Raw genomic sequence first — 20330 nt, 5'->3', positions numbered from 1 at the left:
AGATGCTGTGGAATACAGTCCTCCTCTGAAATTATCCCACTGCGGTAAATTGATAATAATATGATAGCAGTGAGCAAAGCGTCTGGCTTATAAAGATGCTCGATAAAATTGATTTTGATCTTAATGATTTTAATTAATTCATTCTATTACAACATCATTGGGTATTATATTTGTAGTTATGCAATCAATATATGATAATGTAGTTTTAGGTGTAGATGGAAAAGGTGGATTACCCTTGCAGAATTTCCATCTGTCTCTAAATATAATTAGCCAGATGTGCAGATTTTCAGTCCTCACCCACCTGTTAAAGCTGGATCACTCTTTGGGTTCTGTTTTGACCCACAGTCCATTGTTGCTTGTAAACTTTACAAAGCTATGATCATGCCTTTGGCACTCAATGTTTGTTGAAAGACCATATGTGATCTCCTGTGTGTGTGTGCATGCACTCAGTCATGTCCAATTTTGCAACCCCATGGACTGTAACCCGCCAGGCTCCTCTGCCCATGGAATCTTCCAGGCAAGACTACTGGAGTGGGTTGCCATTTCCTCTTCCAGGGGATCTTCCCAAGCCAGAGGTCAAGCCGGCATCTCTTGCATCTCCTGCATCGGCAGGCAAATTCTTTATCAACTGCGCCACCTGGGAAGTCCCAGGGCTAAATAACCTGATGTGGCTGCCTGTCTTTGCTCGTGGTCTTTGCTCTGCCCTCTCTTTTCTCCCTCCTTCTTCATCTACCCTTGCTTGGCTGGGAACCCCAAGGACTATGCTGCATTCATGACTGCATCACCAAGCACCCAGCATGGCCTGGCAATCAGTAAGTGTTCGAATGAATGAATAAATGAGTGACTGAATGAATGCATGCACAAACATTGAGCATCTATTTTATCACGTCATTGCCTTCTGCCTAAGGGGTACAGAGGTTGGTTCTAATATCAGTGAATTGACTTGTGTTCCAGGGGCAATAGTTGTTCATAGCGTGTCAAAAAACAAAATTCTGAATCCTAAGTGAAGCTTTTGACATAATTAGAAACCAGCAGTGACACCAGAAAAAGGTCTAAGTCTTAAAAACCAGATGGTCAGCAGTTTTCACATGTCCGTGAAGCCAAGGGGTCTGAATTGAATAAGGCATTTCTATAGCTCGGCAGATCCTTAGCCTGATCGCAAAAGTGCTATTTGGGTGACGTAGGCCTGTCAGTTTGCCGGATGGCAAGTCAGTCTAACGACAGAATCAGTGTGTAGGGCTTTATGGTGGTAGTTCTTTGCTTTGAAAAATTAATAGATTTCCAACCAAATTAATTTGAGTAGTTTTGTATCAAAGAGACATTGCTTTGGATCTTTGAAATCTCTTGCACATGTCTCAGTTTTGATAGCCTTGACAGGAAGAGCCAGGTCAAGACACCAAGCCCATGCTGAGTGTGGAGATACTACTATTTCATTAGTACCTCTCATGTGTAAGTGTATAGGCTTCCCTGCTGGCTCAGCGGTAAAGAATCCACCTACAATGCAGGAGCCTTGGGTTCGATCCCTGGGTTCGAAGACCCCCCGGAGGAGGGCATGGCAACCCAGTCCAGTATTCTTGCCTGGAGAATCCATGGACAGAGGAGCCTGGTGGGTTACAGTCCTTAGGGTCACAAAGAGTCGGACACAACGAAAGCAACTTAGCACACACACGTGTAAGTGTATAATCTGTTTATAACTCCAAGGTAGACTCGATCAGTAATTCTCAACAGGGAGCAGTTTTGGCTCTCTGGAGATGTTTTTGGTTGTTACATGTAGAGGGGATTGGGAATGTAGAGGGCAGAGATCCTATGAGACATGCTACAGTCTACAGGAGACCCCCTCCACCCAAACCCAGAATTATCACACCCACAATGGCAGTAGCCAATTCAGAAACTTTGGGTTAAATGACACTCAAGGTTCCTTTGCAGCTCAAATTCTGGATTATAGGAAATTAACTTACATACATCAAAGAATTTTCTAAATTGCCAAACACTATATACATTCAAGCTACTATTATGATACAAGCCATCACTGCTTTTCCTTCTCCTCTCTGGTATTTGTGGGCCTGTCAACCTTTCTGTTCTGAGCCAGATCCCTCAAATATTTAGGTCAGAAGAGCCAAGATAGGGGTGAGACTAGAAGTCCCTTCTACTGCTTGTTCACGGCTTGGGAGAACATTAATTCAGGAAGTAGATGTGTCCGAATTTGCCAGTTTCATTTTTTTTTTCAGCATTACCCATCAACCTGTTGAGAAAGAAGTGTATGTGTGTAATGCTTATTTAACCAGATAGCATATTCTTTTTAACTTTTTATTTTGTATTGGGGTATAGCCAATTAACAATGTGACAGTTTCAAGTGAACAGCAGGGCATGAAGGGACTCAGCCATACATATACATGTGTCCATTCTCCCCAAACTCCCCTCCCATCCAGGCTGCCACATAACATCAAGCAGACAGTTCCATGTGCTATACAGTAGGTCCTTGTTGGTTATCCATTTAAAATATAGCAGTATATACATGTCTGTCCCAAACTCCTTAACTATCCCTTCCCCTGCCCCCAGGCAGCCATAAGTTAGTTCTCTACCTCTGAGTCTCTTTCTGTTTTGTTAAGTTTATTTGTATCAATTTTTTTTTTTTTTTTTAGCTTCCACGTATAAGGGATGTCAAATGATGTTTCTCCTTCTCTGTCTGACTTGCTTTACTCAGTAAGACAAATTCCAGGCCCATCCATGTTGCTGCAAATGGCATTATTTCATTCTTTTTAATGGCTGAGTACAGATAGCAGATTCTTAACTGGTATTTATGTGCTGCCAAAACCCCACAGAAAGTTCCCCCACGCCACCCCTCTGGGGCAGGTGGTTCTACCCCTCCCCTGGTACACAGCCAATGTCCCTGGGAACCCACAGCCAAGTGCCTCATTTCAGGGATATGTTGATAGAAATGCCTGGGAAAAATGAACCTCTCGGCTTTCACTGTTTATCGGTCATTCACCGAATGATGTGCTTTACCGTAACAAACTCTGTACCAGCATCAGTGCAGTTGAAGACCCATTATGAATTAACTCTTCTCAGAATTAGCCAAGAGCTGACAGAAGGTATGGCCCAGAGTGCCTCTATTCTAGGGCCCCTTTATCCTTCCAGGATTTTCCCTAAATAAAAGAGAATCATGGGAGGATTTTTGTGTGTCCCACGGGCCATGCCTTCAAATAGCACAAGGTTACTGGCTGAGGTAGAAAAGGTTGCTGTGCTTCAGCTTTCTGTTTGGGCCCCCAGGTAATTTCCAAGTATCCTGCCTCCATTTTGAGCAGAACTGCTGTAAACGTTCAACCTCTGGGGTAACAGAAATGTCCCTATCCCCAGAGGCCTGCCCACCTGTCCTCAAGCCCAGAGGCCTGCCCGGTGGTGGGAGTGTCTGCTCTGCTGTTGACTCTAATGGGTGGTGGTAACTTGGCACAGAGCAGTAAGATAACCGCTCAGCATGAGGCCAAATCTTCGAAACTTTTTGTAGAAGTTGGTCTTCAATTCTTTTCCCCCTCATGTGTGATATTAAGTATCATTTAATCTTGGAACCAATCCTCTTGAGATGGGTGCTATTACTAGAACCATCTCAGAGATGTAGACAGGGAACCTCATATGACATGGCAGGTAAGTGGCACAGACATGACCTGAACTCATGTTTCTTCAGCTCCAAAGTCCTTGCTGTCACCAGTACGGTATGTATTTTATTATATCTATACATTGTGTATGCTGAGTCATGCCTAAGAAGTGACTATCAGTAAAGACACATTTTATGTTATAAATAAGGGGACATAAAAATAGAACTCTAACTGCAAACAGAGCCAGAATTACCTCTTGAATAAATTCTAAAACCTTCTACTGGATTAAATTCCAGTTAGTGCTGGAAGATTCACCACTGAATATTACGTTCAAGGTACAGTGTGTCTATTAGTGAGCAAATAAAGCTCCCCCAAGAATTCCAATTCCAAATTGCATAGTAATCACACACACACATAGACACACACATGGCTGTGAATCAAAGTTAACTGGTGGTTTGTGCTACCATGAGTGTAAACTCATGCCTGCTTTTGATCCCAGGTAAAGACTGGTTGGTAAACATTGGGAATATTTCCCAGTACAGTGTTATCCCTTGCCCTCTAAAATGTCCCACTTCAGAGAATTCCCTAGTAGTCCAGTGGTTAGGATTCCATGCTTCCACTGCTGGGGGACCTAGATTCGATACCCAACCAGGGAACTAAGATCCCACAAGCCATGCATCAGGGCCAAAAGAAAAATGTCCCACTTCAAACTTAAAATCCTACTGAAAGGTACTCTAAACCAGTATTAAGGGAATTCAAATCCTTGATGATTTCTGCTTTAAGCCTGAGTTAACCCCAAGATGTTATTTTACACTAACAAGCCCAAACTCAACCTAAAACAAAAACAACAAAAATTCTAGGTAATAGTTCAAAATAATAATAGCTTGATTTTGATAGTATATTCTCCTGTTTTACATGCCAAACTGTGAATAAATGAGTAGTTTTGAATATAATGCCATATTTGTTTAATGAGAGCAGCCTTCAATGAAGACTAACGTGTTTTCAGTGTGTGAGAGCATGGCTCTGTGTGGGGAAGGTCCTGCTGCCAGGGACCTGGCATCCATGTGGGCTGCGGGACCGTCTGAGCCCAGTGCAGCAAGTCTCTGCAGGTTCTTTCTGGAAGAGCCTCTTGCAAAGTGCTATAGCCAAAGGTTAGGTGAGAAACAGGCTTACACTCGGATGGCTGAGCGACGTCACCAGTAGAAAATCACACTGCCAGACAACTTACCTGCTATGAATGGAATCTGGGAGGCTCTGATATGCCAGTCTACACCAGAATTCACAGGCTAGGCTTCTCATTCTGACTAGTGTAGGGTTGGCTGGGGTAGCCTCTTGTTTCTCTGTAAACACAAGGAAGATTCTTAACTCAGTCTTAAGACTGGGTAAGATTTTTAAGTTCAAATTTCTTACGCTAACATTTCTTGAGCACTTGGCCCGAGGTTCTGCACTGGGAGCTTTGCATGGATCATTTCAGTTCAATGGTAGGAGTCACTCAGGGCAGCTGTGGTACAGACTCTTAAGACACACTGTCAGGGTTCAAGGTAAGCTCCAGGAGGACGAGGTCCACTGGTATTTGGCACATAGTAGGTGCTCAATTTGGAGAAGGCAATGGCAACCCTCTCCAGTACTCTTGCCTGGAGAATCCCATGGACGGAGGAGCCTGCGTAGGCTGCGGTCCTTGGGGTCGCTAAGAGTCAGACATGACTGAGCGACTTCACTTTCACTTTTCACTTTCATGCATTGGAGAAGGAAATGGCAACCCACTCCAGTGTTCTTGCCTGGAGAATCCCAGGGATGGGGGAGCCCAGTGGACTGCCATCTATGGGGTTGCACAGAGTCGGACACGACTGAAGCGACTTAGCAGCAGCAGCAGCAGGTGCTCAATTAATATGTACAGAATGAATGAATTTAAAATCTTAAGAAATTTTGTTTACATATAAGTGTTAGGAGCTGAGCCAGCATTCTTCAGCAGATGTCTCTTCTTCTGGTCTCATAAATTTGACTGTGTAGTTAAATGGAAGACAGCTTAGAATTGCAGGGGGTGGGGAGGCAAGCAGTTTGAGAAGACTCTTTAAAACTGGTCCTGAAATTAAGTAATTGCTCAGCATAGGAAACAGGGAAAAGTGACTGTAATACCTTAGCAAGAAGAATCTTTGTTATTTAGTCTCATTGATGTTCTCCATGAACGAAGGTTGGCAAACTTCTTCTATACCTGGCCAGAGAGTAAATATTTCAGCCTTTGTGACCCATGCAATCTCTGAACTAGTCAAGTCTGCCACTGAAATGGAAAAAGAGCCATCTTTCTTTCTTTTTTTTTTTTTAAAGAGGATGACTGTTCCAATAAAACTTTATTTAAAAAAACAAATGGCAGGCTATATTTGGACCATGGTGTAATTTGCCAAGCCCTGGTCTAAAGCATGTCTAGTTGTAATAAAGTTTCTGTTTCATCTCTGAAAGAAGGGTCATATAGCTAAATGTTATATAGCTCCCCTGCTTTCAAGACATTAAATAAGCCATATATCTTTTACATATCTAAGCCTTTGGCCTTGAAAACTCATTAAACAGCATGGTAATTTATTTAACTATGGCATCTTAGACATAAAGATAAGAAGAATGGAGTTTGCAGACCATAAGACTTTCTTGAATGTGTTAAACTAATGCAATATACCATTTGTAATGGCCTCTAATGAAATCCTAACTTTACAGAATCTTATTTTTATCCTTTTCACTCTGTGTGTTAACCTTTACATAATAAAGAACCATTTTAACTGTTTTTACATGTACAGTTCAGTGGCATTAAGTACATTACACTGATGTGCAACCATCACCACCACCCCTCTCCAGAACTTTCTTATCATCTCTCACTGGAACGCCATAAACCATAGTTCCCCATTCTCCCTCGTCACAGTTCTTGGCAACCACTATTCTGCTTTCTATGAATTTGACTCTTTAGGTACTTCATGAAAGTGGAAACATACAATATTTGTCCTTTTGTACCTGGCGTATTTCACTTAGGGTATCTTCATGGTTCATCCATGCTGCAGCATGTGTGAGAATTTCCTCTTCTTTAAGGCTGAATAATACTCCATTGAGTACGCATGCCACATTGTGTTTGCCCATTCATGTGTAGTGGACTTCGGGGTTGTTTCTACCTTTTGGCTACTGTGAATAATACTGTTATGACCAATGGTGTGCAAATATCTGTGTTGAGTCCCAATTTTCAGTTCTTTTGAGTATATATCCAGTAGTGGAATTGGTGGATCATATGATAACTGTTATGTTCTTGAGGAACCACTATACAGTTCTCCACAGTAGCTGCACCATTTTACATTCCCACCAGCAATGAGCAAAGATGGCAGTTTTTCTACATTCTTGTCAACACTTATTTTACTTCATTAGTTTGTATGTTTGGTTGGTTATAATAGCATGCTAGGACTTCCCAAGTGGCTCAGTGGTGAAGAATCTGCAGTGCAGGAGACCCAGGTTCAATACCTGGGCCAGGAACGTACCTTGGAGGAAGAAATGGAAACCCACTCCAGTATTCTTGCCTGGAGAATCCCATGGACAGAGGAGCCTGGCAGGCTACAGTCAGTGGGGTCACAAAGAGTCAGATATGACTGAGCACTCACAGGTGGGTGCACACACACACACACACACACAATAGCATGCTAATGGGTGCAGAGTGGTATCTTATTGTTGTTCTCAGTTGCCTTTATGTATCTGTAGTATAAAAATAGTTCATTTAAATACTACACTAATTTATATTTCATGCAAATTATATATATTTTTTTCATGGGTATATGCATTTATTCCTCTCCTAACTCCAGAATTATATGAGATGGCTTCCAAGGACATGAAAACAGTAAGATGAATAATATACATAGCTAAATTCATGGCATTGGGAATATAGGAGACTAAAAAAATGAAACTATAGCCAAGATCAGATGAACCTAAGAGTGTACTGTAATGTCTTACACAATTAAAAACTAAAGTGACAAATTCAGTTCCAAACCTCCTAGGGGTCAAAGTAAAAAGGGAAGGGGGACCAGTAACATGATTCATTTATCCCAGATGATGAAAGCTCAGGAAAAAAGGCTTTTCTTGGCTTGCAGGTGCAAGAGAATAAGCTATAACTACTTACTGAAAGCAACAGATTTTCTGGTGAAATTAATAGGGCTGGAATTGAAAATGACTCCCTTAGCCTGGCATTATACAGCTTTTTGTGAGAGTTAAAGAGTAGTTTCAAAGTACAATTATCAAAGTATTAAGAAAAAGTCAATTCTACATCTCTCAGAAGAGATAGAAGGACTATTCCTTTGGACTTTAGTCACTGTTTTATGTAGTTAAACCATGTTAAGATCTTGAATTCCCTCATACATGTTTATATATATATATACACCTGGCATTTCCTTCCCAGGTCACAGATTATAAATGCATATGTGTTTGTACACAGAATCTTCTTATCTTCTTAAGAATATATCCTTATCTTCCTTTTGGAAGGAGGGAAAGATCTTCATGTTCAAATCTGATACTGAAATTTCTGCTTCAACACAAAACTCCAGGAACTATATTATTTTCAAATTTAAACCAGAAAAAAAGGCTTCATAATAATTGGATATGTTGCCAAAACAGCTTTCAAGCAACTGAAGAGCAAAGAAAATTAAAAATAAGAATAGCAGCCATATCAAACAGATGTTTTTAAAGAACTGAGAAAGTGTCAAAATTACTCTAAAACTAAATTGGTCTGAAGTTTTACCCAGAAGTTCGGATGAACTGTAATAACTGACATTTCTTGAGCATTTACAACTTCCCAAGCACAGTTCAAAATGCTTGTATGTATTAACTCACTTTTGTAAACTTAACAAAGTTAATACTGTTATCATCGTTCCCATTTTATAGACAGGGAAACTGAGGCATGAAGGAGCTGGATATCCTTGCTTCAGGTCATACAACTAGGAAGTGTTCAAGCTAGGGTTCACACATAGTCATGCACTCTGGTTCCAGTTCAGTTCAGTTCAGTTCAGTCTCTCAGTCGTGTCCAACTCTTTGCGACCCCATGAACCGCAGCATGCCAGGCCTCCCTGTCCATCACCAACTCCCGGAGTTCACTCAAACTCATCTCCAGTGAGTCAGTGATGCCATCCAACCATCTCATCCTCTGTCGTCCCCTTCTCCTCCTGCCCTCAATCTTTCCCAGCATCAGGGTCTTTTCAAATGAGTCAGCTCTTTGCATCAGGTGGCCAAAGCATTGGAGTTTCAGCTTCAACATCAGTCCAGTGGCCACTCACTAACCCGTGAACCTGTATTGCTGCTTGATGTTTCAGCAGATGAACCAAAGTAGTACTGGTTGGCCAACAGGCAAAAACATACATTCTGTTGTGTCCCTATCATTCCTTTTTTTTTTCTTTAGATGAGCAAATGTACCTTAATTAACCTTGAAATTTCCCTTAATATCCTTGTGTAGAATTCCCAGTAGTAAATTTTAAACAATGAAAAAAAAATTTAGTTGAATGATGAAACCATATTCCAATTATAAATCATATTTTTACAGTTTTAAGAATGTGGAAGAATGCTTATAAAATGAAGTAAAGCAGCAGATGTAAATTTGTTGGAAGCCTAGCTCCACCTCTCCCATTCCCCGCAAAGAAACTATCAAAAGAAAGATGGAAAAGTTTATGTGGCTATCACTGGGTAGGAGAATTAGGAATAACTTCTTTTCCTACTTTTTCTTAATTTCCATAAAATTTACTTGAATACTTTCATAGTCCAAAAAAATGAAATAAACTTCATTTTTAAAAAAAAGCTAAACAGAGCTATTCTTCACAAAGGCACAATAAGAAGTGCCTAGTGATAATCTCACTGTCTAATTTTAAATCATTTCTAAGGGCCTTGCTCTGAAGGAGTGAAGGTGGCATGGTTTGGACTTGCACTTATGTGGGTATTTAATTTTAGAAAAAAATGAAAAACTCTGCAGTTGTCCCATTGCAAGTATTCAGTAGCCACTTGTGGCTACTGACAGCTTTTTCATCATCACAGAGAGTTCTTATTGCCCAGCACTGGTTTAGAAAAAAGAACACAAGATGGCTTGAAATCAAGTCCCGATAGGAGTGGATACCTACTGTGTGAAATGAGTAATTTATTCAACCTATTTCCCCACAGACAAATTGGGACTAATGATACTGTCACTTACCATGAAAGGAGATTAAGATCAAATAAGATAATGGATGTGACAGTTCTCTGAAAACTATCCTGCAGTTTACCAGATAGTTGTTTTCAAAAATCCCCAGCCTGAACCTAATCTAGCTCTTTGTGCACTGATTCCAAATCCATGAATGGTTCATAATTGCTGACAAGGAATGACAGTGTAAAAGTCAGACTTACCAGCTCTTCGCACAGTTCTTCACGCAAGTCCTTCGTTATTGTGGATATTCCATTTCTTCCCTGTAAAAAGCTTCAGCACACAGTTCTGTATCTTCTACAACACCTCCTCAGTTTTTTCCTTAACAATATAAATACACTGCCCTCTTTCCATTCCTAAATGAAAAAGCGTCTTTAAAAAGAAAGCAAAGAAAGCAGACTTTGTCTGCCAAAGAAATAAAGGGGGTAAAATACTATAACTAAAAGGAAATCAATCTGAGTTGACAGTGCAGGAATTAAGCAAAAGATGTTGCCAACTGCCTCAGGAACGTGAGATTTGCACCCACAGTGACAGCAGGTTCTCTATGCTTCAAAGCTGTTGGGGGTACTGATTAGGCGGAAGTACCTGCTCCTTCTGATTTTTTTTTTCCTGAGTCACTTCTGGTTTTTCCTGCAAAACAACTTGCCTAATTTAGACTATTTTAGAGCTGCCGCTCATCCAGAGAAGTCCCCATCTTATTTCTCATTTAACCACCCAATAATTAAGCGTGAGTCTTGGATGGCTTTAAGAAAAAAAAAGAGGAGAAAAAGAAGGAAAAAAATTGTAGTTAAGTTGTGGCTCAACTTGGTGTAGATTCTAGGCTCATCCTCTCTCTCCTGCCTTCCCCAGGTCTCCACCGGCCGTGGATGCCTTTGACATTATGACCGCAGAGGATTCCACCGCAGCCATGAGCAGCGACTCCGCCACAGGGTCCTCTGCCAAGGTGCCCGAGGGCGTGGCGGGCGCGCCCAATGAGGCGGCGCTGCTGGCGCTGATGGAGCGCACGGGCTACAGCATGGTGCAGGAGAATGGGCAGCGCAAGTACGGTGGCCCGCCGCCCGGCTGGGAGGGCCCACACCCGCAGCGCGGCTGCGAGGTCTTCGTGGGCAAGATCCCCCGCGATGTGTACGAGGACGAGCTGGTGCCAGTGTTCGAGACGGTGGGCCGCATCTACGAGCTGCGCCTCATGATGGACTTCGATGGCAAGAACCGCGGCTACGCCTTCGTCATGTATTGCCACAAGAACGAGGCCAAGCGCGCCGTGCGCGAGCTCAACAACTATGAGATCCGCCCCGGACGCCTGCTGGGCGTGTGCTGCAGCGTCGACAACTGCCGCCTCTTCATCGGGGGCATCCCCAAGATGAAGAAGCGCGAGGAGATCCTGGAGGAGATCGCCAAGGTCACAGAGGGCGTGCTCGACGTGATCGTCTACGCCAGCGCGGCCGACAAGATGAAGAATCGCGGCTTCGCCTTCGTGGAGTACGAGAGCCACCGCGCCGCCGCCATGGCGCGCCGCAAGCTCATGCCCGGCCGCATCCAGCTGTGGGGCCACCAGATCGCTGTGGACTGGGCCGAGCCCGAGATCGACGTGGACGAGGATGTGATGGAGACCGTGAAGATCCTCTACGTGCGGAACCTCATGATCGAGACCACCGAGGACACCATCAAGAAGAGCTTCGGCCAGTTCAACCCGGGCTGCGTGGAGCGCGTCAAGAAGATCCGCGACTACGCCTTCGTGCACTTCGCCAGCCGCGAGGACGCCGTGCACGCCATGAACAACCTCAACGGCACCGAGCTGGAGGGCTCGTGCCTCGAGGTGACGCTGGCCAAGCCCGTGGACAAGGAGCAGTACTCCCGCTACCAGAAGGCAGCCAAGGGTGGCGGCGCAGCCGAGGCAGCAGTGGTGCAGCAGCCCAGCTACGTGTATTCCTGTGACCCCTACACGCTAGCCTACTATGGCTACCCCTACAACGCGCTCATCGGGCCCAACAGGGACTACTTCGTGAAAGGTTAGTGGGGGTTCCTCGCCTGCGTGGGTGGGAGTCGGGGAGACGCATCTGCCAGATGGATGCCATTTGGGAGGTGGTGGCTGTCATTTACTGAGCTGGTGGACGGCGACCCTTCCTACTCACCCTCGTTGGGGCAGTCAGTCACTTCTACAGCATCGAGAAAATGTAGATGGTTCATATATACAGCGTGAGGTAACATTACCCATCATGTGAAGCATGCAAGCTCTTGCGTTTTCTTGCGTTTTCCCAGGGCCTTTATCCAACGTGGGGCTAGACGGCAAGGTTCTTAGGTTAAAGCCTGCTTGTGAAATTAAACCTTTAGAATGTTGGGGAGTAGGGGGCACAGTATTGTTGGGTTTGTTTGTGTTGTTTTGTTGTTCTTAGTCACTGACTAGCCTGTACTGAAAGCAGGCATTACACTGGAAAACAAAATACTTGGGTTCTGGGTCCTGCCATCTGATTAACTGGCTCTGTGACTTTAGTCAGCCCCTTAAAGCTCCCGAAGCCTGTTTTCTCACGCCTAAAATGAGGAAGATGAACTAGCAGTTCCCCTTCTACATCTAGTTTTGTGACCGTCTTAGAAAATTTTTATTTATTGGAGTGGCAGTTACAATCCTAGGAACTCACCCTTCAAGTTCATCTTGTGTACTAAGCAGACATCTTAGGATGCATCTAGGCTGGAGCCAGAAAGTCTGAAGCATCTTCCGAGCTCACTAAAGAGCAGAGGTGTAGCCACCTGCAGCTTAGAGCCAGGACAGATACCGAAGTGCCAAGAACCTTGGGTTAAGATCCACCTCTTGTACTGTTGCTGTTGGTAGCTCATCATTTTTTGTGTTGTTATTATAAGCAGGCAGCATAAGAGGCCGGGGTCGAGGTGCAGCTGGCAACAGAGCCCCGGGCCCCAGGGGTTCCTACCTTGGGGGATATTCTGCTGGCCGTGGTATATATAGCCGATATCATGAAGGAAAAGGAAAACAGCAAGAAAAAGGATATGAACTTGTACCGAATTTGGAAATCTCTGCCGTCAATCCAGTTGCCATTAAGCCTGGTACAGGTCAGTATAAACCAGAGTGAGAATGCATTTATTCAGCCTGAACCCCAACTCTCTCTCTTTGAAGTGACTTCCTCGGCACTTTCATCTGTACATGGGTTCCTCTTCTCAAAGGCAGGCGGAGATTAGGCAAGGATTGTGGCCTCCTGGGCCTTCTTATCTAGAACTTGGGGGATGGTCTAATTTTGACCATGTTCAAGTCAAACTTTCTTATAGTGGGTTTCCCAAATGGCTGTCACCAGTTGTTAGACTTTTTCTCAATTAGGTAGGTTCTCAATTAGGGAGGTTGGGGCGAGGGGTGCGGGGGTAGAAAAATGTGAGGCTCTTCTATATCTTCTACCAGCTAACAGCTTTCTGTTCCTTACTCAAGCCTATTTTGACCCCAGTCATCAGAAGCCAGAAGGTGCAACTCTTTGCCAGTTGTGAGAGTTGTTGGGAAATTCCCCTTCAGGAGCAAATAACGCTGCTGTGCCTTGTCGTGGTCTTAACCAACCAGAACACCTGGGAGTAAGGCAGCAGAGAAACTTTCTGCAGCTAATTCCCAGCTCTCATTTCCGCCTCTTGCTGGATCAGTAGCTTGAGGGTAGGGGCACTCAAGTAGTTGAAGCCAAGGACCTTGAACTTTGCTTCCACCCTCCAGGCCCCACAAACCAGTTTTCCAACATTGTTAATGCTCGTCAGTCATCTGAGACAGGTCTTCTTTCTAATCCTAAGCTGCAGGGAGCTTTATTGAACTGCACAGTGTGAGCACGGCACAAACTCCTTATGTGCGCACACCACACAAGCACCCAAACACATGGGAAATTCCATCATGATACTCCTCCAGACCTTCTCCCAGTCTCATGGAGGGTAGGTTGAAGAGCTCTTTGAGAGCATCCGCACTTCGAAGCTCAGCTCCTCTGACTTCGTGTTGGCTGAGGACTGTACTCCTTACCCTGGCTAAAACGGTTTCAAGGGAGCTGTGTATAGGGAGTGTAGGTTGGCATTGGCCACATAGGGGCTTACAAGGCCTTTTCTCAGTAGAGCTTCCTTTTGAAGTAATCCAGTGATTTTTTTTTTTTTTAATGCCTGTGAAAAAAATTCTGCCACTTCTGCAGTTAAGTGACTCCTTAGACTGGATTTCCTTGGAAATGTCATTGATGCGTCAAGCAATATAAAACTGATCCTGTTTCTCTCTAATTCCATAAAGCAGAGCCTGGATACAGGAGTTGGCACTTCTACTTGTTGGGAAAGGTATTCCCATTGGCAGTAGTTTAAGATTTAACTACAGAAAAGAAAAGTCGCTCAGTCATGTCCAACTCTTTGAAAACCCATGGACTGTCCATGGAATTCTCCAGGCCAGAATACTGAAGTGAGTAACCTTTCCCTTCTCCAGGGACTCTTCCCAACCCAGGTTTCCTGCATTGCAGGCAAATTCTTTACCAGCTGAGCCACCAGGGAAGCCCAGAGAAAAGAACTCAAAGATCTTTAAGCATGTAATTGTGTTCTGAGGCGTAGGGTAGAAATTCCTGTGGCTGGTAGCCAGAACAATCCAGAGTTGCTTAGTACAACTCAGATGTAGCTCAAACTTATAGCCCTTTCTAGACCCTGTCCCCTTGACCTCTATTTCTGATTCATTCAGAAAATTAGAACTCTGTATTTTAGGAGGAACACCAGGCAATAGTGAAGTATCTAGGCACAAGATCATATAGATAGAAAGGCAGGTAAAAGATCTGGTTTAGATTTTAGATATATTTTATTGAATGACTGTATCATTGTTTAGCCTACAGTCATTTCTCTTTGGGCTTCCCCAGTGGTTCATTGGTAAAGGATCTACCTGCAAAGCAGGAGACGTGGATTTGATCCCTGAGTCGGGAAGATTCCCTGAAGGAGGGCAACCCACTCCAGTATTCTTGCCCGGAGAATCTCATGGACAGAGAAGCTGGGTGGGTTACAGTCCATAGAGTCACAAAAAGTTAGACACAAATGAAGCGACTGAGCACACAGCATGCAAGCATTTCTCTTTAACTTATATCAAATCAGCTTTTATTCGAAGAAATTACCTACAGTTGGAAAATAAAAATAAGTGAAAGTATACTTTGTTGTATGCATTTCAGTATTCTTACCATCCTCAAAACATGCAGCACACACACAAACTCCCCCAAATCAGGGCTATTTTTTTTTTTTTGGTCTTTTTACCTCTCCTTATCATACATTGGAGAAGGGCATGGCAACCCACTCCAGTATTCTTGCCTGGAGAATCCCATGGACAGAGGAGCCTGGCGGGCTGTACAGTCCATAGGGTCGCAAAGAGCCAGACATGACTGAAGCAACTTAGCAGCAGCATACATTGACATTCGAAAACTGTGATCTGTCTGATCCTCTGGTTGAAATGAGTCTTTTGAACTTTATTCACAGAAACATGTCTTTGCATTGGCAGGTCGGGGAGGATATACACTGACCTCTGAGTTCTCAGAATGAAACTCTCAATAGCACCTGCTCTTTAAAACGTGGTGAAAGTGAAAAAGGGCAGTGGGGCAGGTACTGAGTAAGATAGGTAATAAGGAACTGGCAGGCTCTTCTCACACTCTTGGGCCTCAACCCTCTGCTCTCACTTCTTATTCTGATCCTGTTTTCTCAAAATTGCAAGGCCCTTTCTTGCTTTGTAGGACCTCAAGAATACGAGTCTAAACGCTATTCTGTTCTAAATTCTGTTAGCAGCAGTAGAAAATGTGGGCAAAACTTAACTGTAGGCTTGCGTACCCTGAGGATCCGTGGGGAGATCCCACCCATTGCCCACATGGTTCCTTTTGAAAGTCCAGCGGGATATAGGGTACCTCCACCTCCCCTCTCTTCCTCTTGGGTAGCACCTGTAGTGAGAGAGCATTCGTTTGCAGGCAGAGCCCCTGGCTGCTAAACTTGTTTTTAAAAGTATTGAGGAAGTGATGGCGCTTCCCTCAGTGCCTGGAAGTGACTGACCTGTGTTTCCCTTTTCCTTCTTTTGCAGTGGCCATCCCTGCCATCGGCGCCCAATATTCCATGTTTCAGGCAGCTCCGGCCCCTAAAATGATTGAAGATGGTAAAATCCACACAATGGAGCACATGATCAGCCCCATCGCTGTGCAGCCCGACCCAGCCAGTGCTGCTGCGGCCGCCGCAGCCGCCGCTGCCGTCATCCCTGCCGTGTCCACGCCACCGCCTTTCCAGGTAGGCTTCTTGCTGCGGTGTTTGTGTGAGGTCTCATGTATCACAGATTCACTTAATACTCTGCAGGAGCACTGACACTGTGCCTGGCTTTCTGCTAGAACTATGGGTCTGAGTGACAGAAATATTTTTGTAAGATAAATCATGACAGGACAGGAAAATGTTAGATAAGAATTGTACTATCCTCAAGTTGCCAGTGTATTAAAGATAGGAAGCAATATGCAAAAATGACATATGGAATTTCTCACAGTGTTGTTATACATCCTATTTTTTTTTTAATGACATAGGATAATTTTTAACTCATGTACTTATTGTTACAGAGGTGACACACGGAGTCCCAGGGTTCATGCCAGATTGTAGTTTTGCATTCCAGATTATAGTTCAGTAAAGGTTTTTTAAAGTTCTGCCCCTCTTCTTCCCCTCCATCCCTCTCTATGAGTATATCCATAGGTATATACATATGCATATATATATGTGAGTGCCTGTAGAGAGACAGAAATGTCTGTAAAGATTTACGAAACTTTACAAAACTCTCCCAACCATATCCAGCTATTCCCATTTCTCCTCCCAATCCAGTTTTACCATTCCATCCTCCTTCCCCACCTTTACTCATAGTGTTCTCATCTATCTGGTTTTTTTCTCTAGAACCTTTTCCATCTACCTCACCTTGGAAACCATCTGTCCTGTATATCTCCATATTGGCTGCTTGACTACCAGTCAAGTTCTATGTTCTGTCTCCCCAATTAAAGTATTTCCAGACCAAGAGCCACATCTTATATATATTTCTTTGTTTCTGCAATATGTAGCACACAGGGAATATCTATACCATATATCATTTTCCTAGACAGAAAAATAATCTTGTTGAAGCTATCCTTTGTGAAGCAGTGAATATCAAACACCTCATCAATCCATAAGCATAAAAACTCAGGCCAGGGATGTCTTGTATCTAACTGGATAAGAATTATCGAGGAGACATGTTTATAAAACAGAGATTCTTAGATTTAAACCCCAGAAGACTCCAGTTCAGCAGAACTGGGCTGGGGTTCTAGAATCCATATTTTGTCCCACCTCCTCAGTAATGCTGAAACAGCTAGGCCTGTGAACCCCAGCAGTAGTCTTGGGTTGGAAATGACTCACAAGGTAGTTATTACTGTGTCCTGACTATAAATACATACAGTAACCTACAAGCATTACCTAGTGGAATTCTGCTAATTCTAATTCCTCTTTACTAGGAAACTTGTGAACTTTGGTCTTCGCTGAGTGGTCACAGCTGTGGCTGGGCCCAAATTTCAGGCTTCATGATTACATTCTGGATTGCAGGCTGTTTCTGTCTTATATCAGTCTGTACGGATGCTGGCGTCGGGGTCTTGTGGCTTGGGATTTGTTCAGTGTGCTGTCATCATCAGTAGAGTCCTATGGCAGTTGTTCCCTCCTCCAGTATATTCTGCAGAATGCCTGGAGCCACTTCCTCTGTAATGTGGGAATGGCTTCTTTGAGTATGTGGCCCCGCTGCTGTCCCTCAAAGCTGAGTACTGTCTGTCCTGCCTTGAGTTCTTTGACCTGGGTTCTCTGGTACGTTCCGTCCTCCACCTCCTCTGTGTTCTCTGCCAAACTGCAGCAGAGGAAGGAGCATTTTAAGCTCCACGGATTGGTAAAAAGAACACTGTTCAGAGTGAAACCACACATCAGTTCCCAGTGACCTTCCTGGGGAACACCTTCGATCTTCCTCCTCTGTTTTGCAGGAGCTCAGAGATGTTCCTTTGTAGCCATTTAAATCCAAAATTTCATATAGCCTTTGCAGGCAATTAGAAAAAGAAGCTTGCATGTGTAGACAGTCCTTTTTTCACATTTCTCAAAATGTCTCAATCTTCACAGCAAGTCAGTGGTATAGGTAGAGCAAGAACCATCCTTTTTTGAGAGGAGGGGAAATTGAGGCCTTTTTCTCTCCTCCTCCCCAGCTCCCCACACTCAACTCAACCTCATCACACTGCCCTGAGCTCAGGTGTTGGGCTGCACTGTTGTACATGGAGTGGTTTCTCTCTGATGTCACCTTCCTGGTGATCCTTTCCTTTGTGCATTTGTCACTAAAGAGATGTCCACAGATTTGGAGAAGATAGCTTGTGTCCTGCTATGAACCACAGTCTTCCCAGTTCCAAAGTTTCTCTCCTTGGTTGTAAAGTGTTACTAACGTTCATTGTGGCTGCATTGTAGCAGGCAGGATAATGCAAGGCTAAATGCACAGGTGCCAGACTCCCACATCCCATTGTTTAAAAGCTGTGGCACCTTGTGCAAGTCATTTAAAACATCTAAGCTTCTCCGTATAATCAATCCACCAGCTTCATTGGTGGTTGTGATGATGTTTCAATAGTGTCACTTAATAAGGCACTTAGAATAGTGCCTGCTGCTGCTGCTGCTAAGTCGCTTCCGTTGTGTCCAACTCTGTGCGACCCCAGAGACGGCAGCCCACCAGGCTCCCGCGTCCCTGGGATTCTCCAGGCAAGAACACTGGAGTGGGTTGCCATTTCCTTCTCAAATGCGTGAAAGTGAAAAGTGAAAGTGAAGTTGCTCAGTCGTGTCCGACTCCTAGCGACCCCATGGACTGCAGCCTACCAGGCCCCTCTGTCCATGGGATTTCCCAGGCAAGAGTACTGGAGTGGGGTGCCATTGCCTTCTCCATAATAGTGCCTAGCAGACTGTAATCTCTGTTATTGTTATCATTTGGATATTTTTTGGATTACAGTTGAAAAAAATGACTCTTCAATTCTGAAGTTCTTTGAACATAATTTTGTGACTCTAATTTGGAGATTTTTGTAAAGGAATGATAAGTAATTCCTTTATAAAACCCAGGAAGAAATAATTTCTTTAAATCTACTTCTCCCTTTTGCATATCCTGAACTATTTGTACCATAGGGCATTCTATGAAACATAAGGTACACAAGATGTTTTGTTAAATAAATGTATGTTTTGTTTTACCAAAAATCTCCTTTTCCCTTAAGCAGTCCACAGAATGAACTCCGTAGCAAACATTTTGGAAAATACTGAACCACAGTCTTCCTTGTCTACTTGTTCTGAAAATGTAGTATATTTCACTCTCAAGTGGAGGGAAGGAACCATCTGGACTTTCAGAGCCAGCGTGGCATCTACAGTAAGGCAGCTTCAGATAGCGCCTCTTTCCCCACTTCCTCCTCATGTGGAAATCCCACCTTATCCAAGTGAAAGTGAAAGTGTTAGCTGCTCAGTCCTGTCCAACTCTTTGTGACCCCACAGACTATAGCCCACAAGGCTCCTCTATCCACAGAATTCTCCAGGCAAGAACTCTGGGTTGGGTAGCCATTCTGTTCTCCAAGGGATCTGACTGACCCAGGGATTGAACCCAGGTCTCTGGCATTGCAGGCAGATTCTTTACCATCTGGGCCACCAGGGAAGCCCCACTTATCCTTCAAAACCCAGCTCAAAATATTCCACTTCAGAGACACTTCCTCTTGCTCCTCAAGTTAGTTGACTTCTTCTCTAAGCTTCCACAGCAACTGTATATTTAGTGGTATCATATCTTAGGTTGGCGATGGCTGAAGCAAATGCATTTGTTGAAGATCCTGTATGATCACAGTCTTTTTAGGTCACAGCTTAAGATGCTGGCCCTTGGGAGAGCTGTGTACTTTGTTCCATAAAGTCATATACTGTGCTTCTCTCCATTCTTGATACACCATGTTCCTTCAGTTAGGTATGAGTTGAGGCAGCTGGCATGTATTTTAGGGAAAATACTTATTCATAATTACAGTGAGATCAACTGAGTAAAGGGTAGACCTCAACTCCCATCTCTAGCTCGCTCTGGTACATAGGCTGATTGAGTAGAATGGTGGGCAGAAGATTCCAGAGTATTTGAACTTTCCCTAAACACTCCAGTTCTGTCATGGTCACCAGTTGAATTTGAATGTACCTTGAGGATGCAACTCCACTTCAATGGCTCCTATCTCAGTCCCTTACGATTATTGCTTGTCTATCCATCTGCCCTGAGAATGGAAACTTTTGTTTCTCTGTCATTCCCTCACCCCTGGGAGTTGAATGAATGAATGGGGTTGTTGAATGAATGGATAGGTTGTTGTTGTTCTGTCGCTCAATAATGTCCAACTCTTTGTAACCCCATGGGCTGCAGCACACCAGGCTTCCCTATCCTTTACCATCTCCCTGAATTTGCTAAAACTCATATCCATTGAGTCAATGATGCCATCCAACTATCTCATCCTCTGTTGCCCCGTCTCCTCCTGCCCTCAATCTTTCCCAGCATCAGGGTCTTTTCCAGTGAGTTGGCTCTTCAC

The 20330-nt window shown here is 43.9% G+C and overlaps 1 protein-coding gene and 1 long non-coding RNA gene across 13 annotated transcripts in view; one reads left to right on the top strand and one right to left on the bottom strand.

The window, feature by feature from the left end:
* RBM47 (RNA binding motif protein 47) overlaps positions 1 to 20330 on the top strand; it is a 176332-nt gene that overhangs the window by 152597 nt on the left and 3405 nt on the right. For 11 of the 12 annotated variants that reach the window (XM_027544321.1, XM_027544320.1, XM_027544329.1 and 8 more), the window contains 3 exons: positions 10621 to 11780; positions 12628 to 12834; positions 15818 to 16017. In XM_027544321.1, the coding sequence (XP_027400122.1) occupies positions 10652 to 11780; positions 12628 to 12834; positions 15818 to 16017 (1536 nt within the window). In that variant the 5' untranslated portion in view covers positions 10621 to 10651. The remainder of the gene's footprint in view (positions 1 to 10620; positions 11781 to 12627; positions 12835 to 15817; positions 16018 to 20330) is intronic. The other variant, XM_027544331.1, reaches the window with a different exon arrangement.
* LOC113894230 lies at positions 2624 to 10476 on the bottom strand. Its single transcript, XR_003511519.1, has 2 exons — positions 9975 to 10476; positions 2624 to 4933 (listed from the first exon to the last, which is right to left on the bottom strand). It is a non-coding gene; the product is annotated as an uncharacterized LOC113894230 (long non-coding RNA).

This window comes from Bos indicus x Bos taurus, chromosome 6 (assembly GCF_003369695.1).
Source record: "Bos indicus x Bos taurus breed Angus x Brahman F1 hybrid chromosome 6, Bos_hybrid_MaternalHap_v2.0, whole genome shotgun sequence".
NCBI lineage: Eukaryota > Metazoa > Chordata > Mammalia > Artiodactyla > Bovidae > Bos > Bos indicus x Bos taurus.
This window is presented reverse-complemented; position numbering and strand designations above follow the sequence as displayed.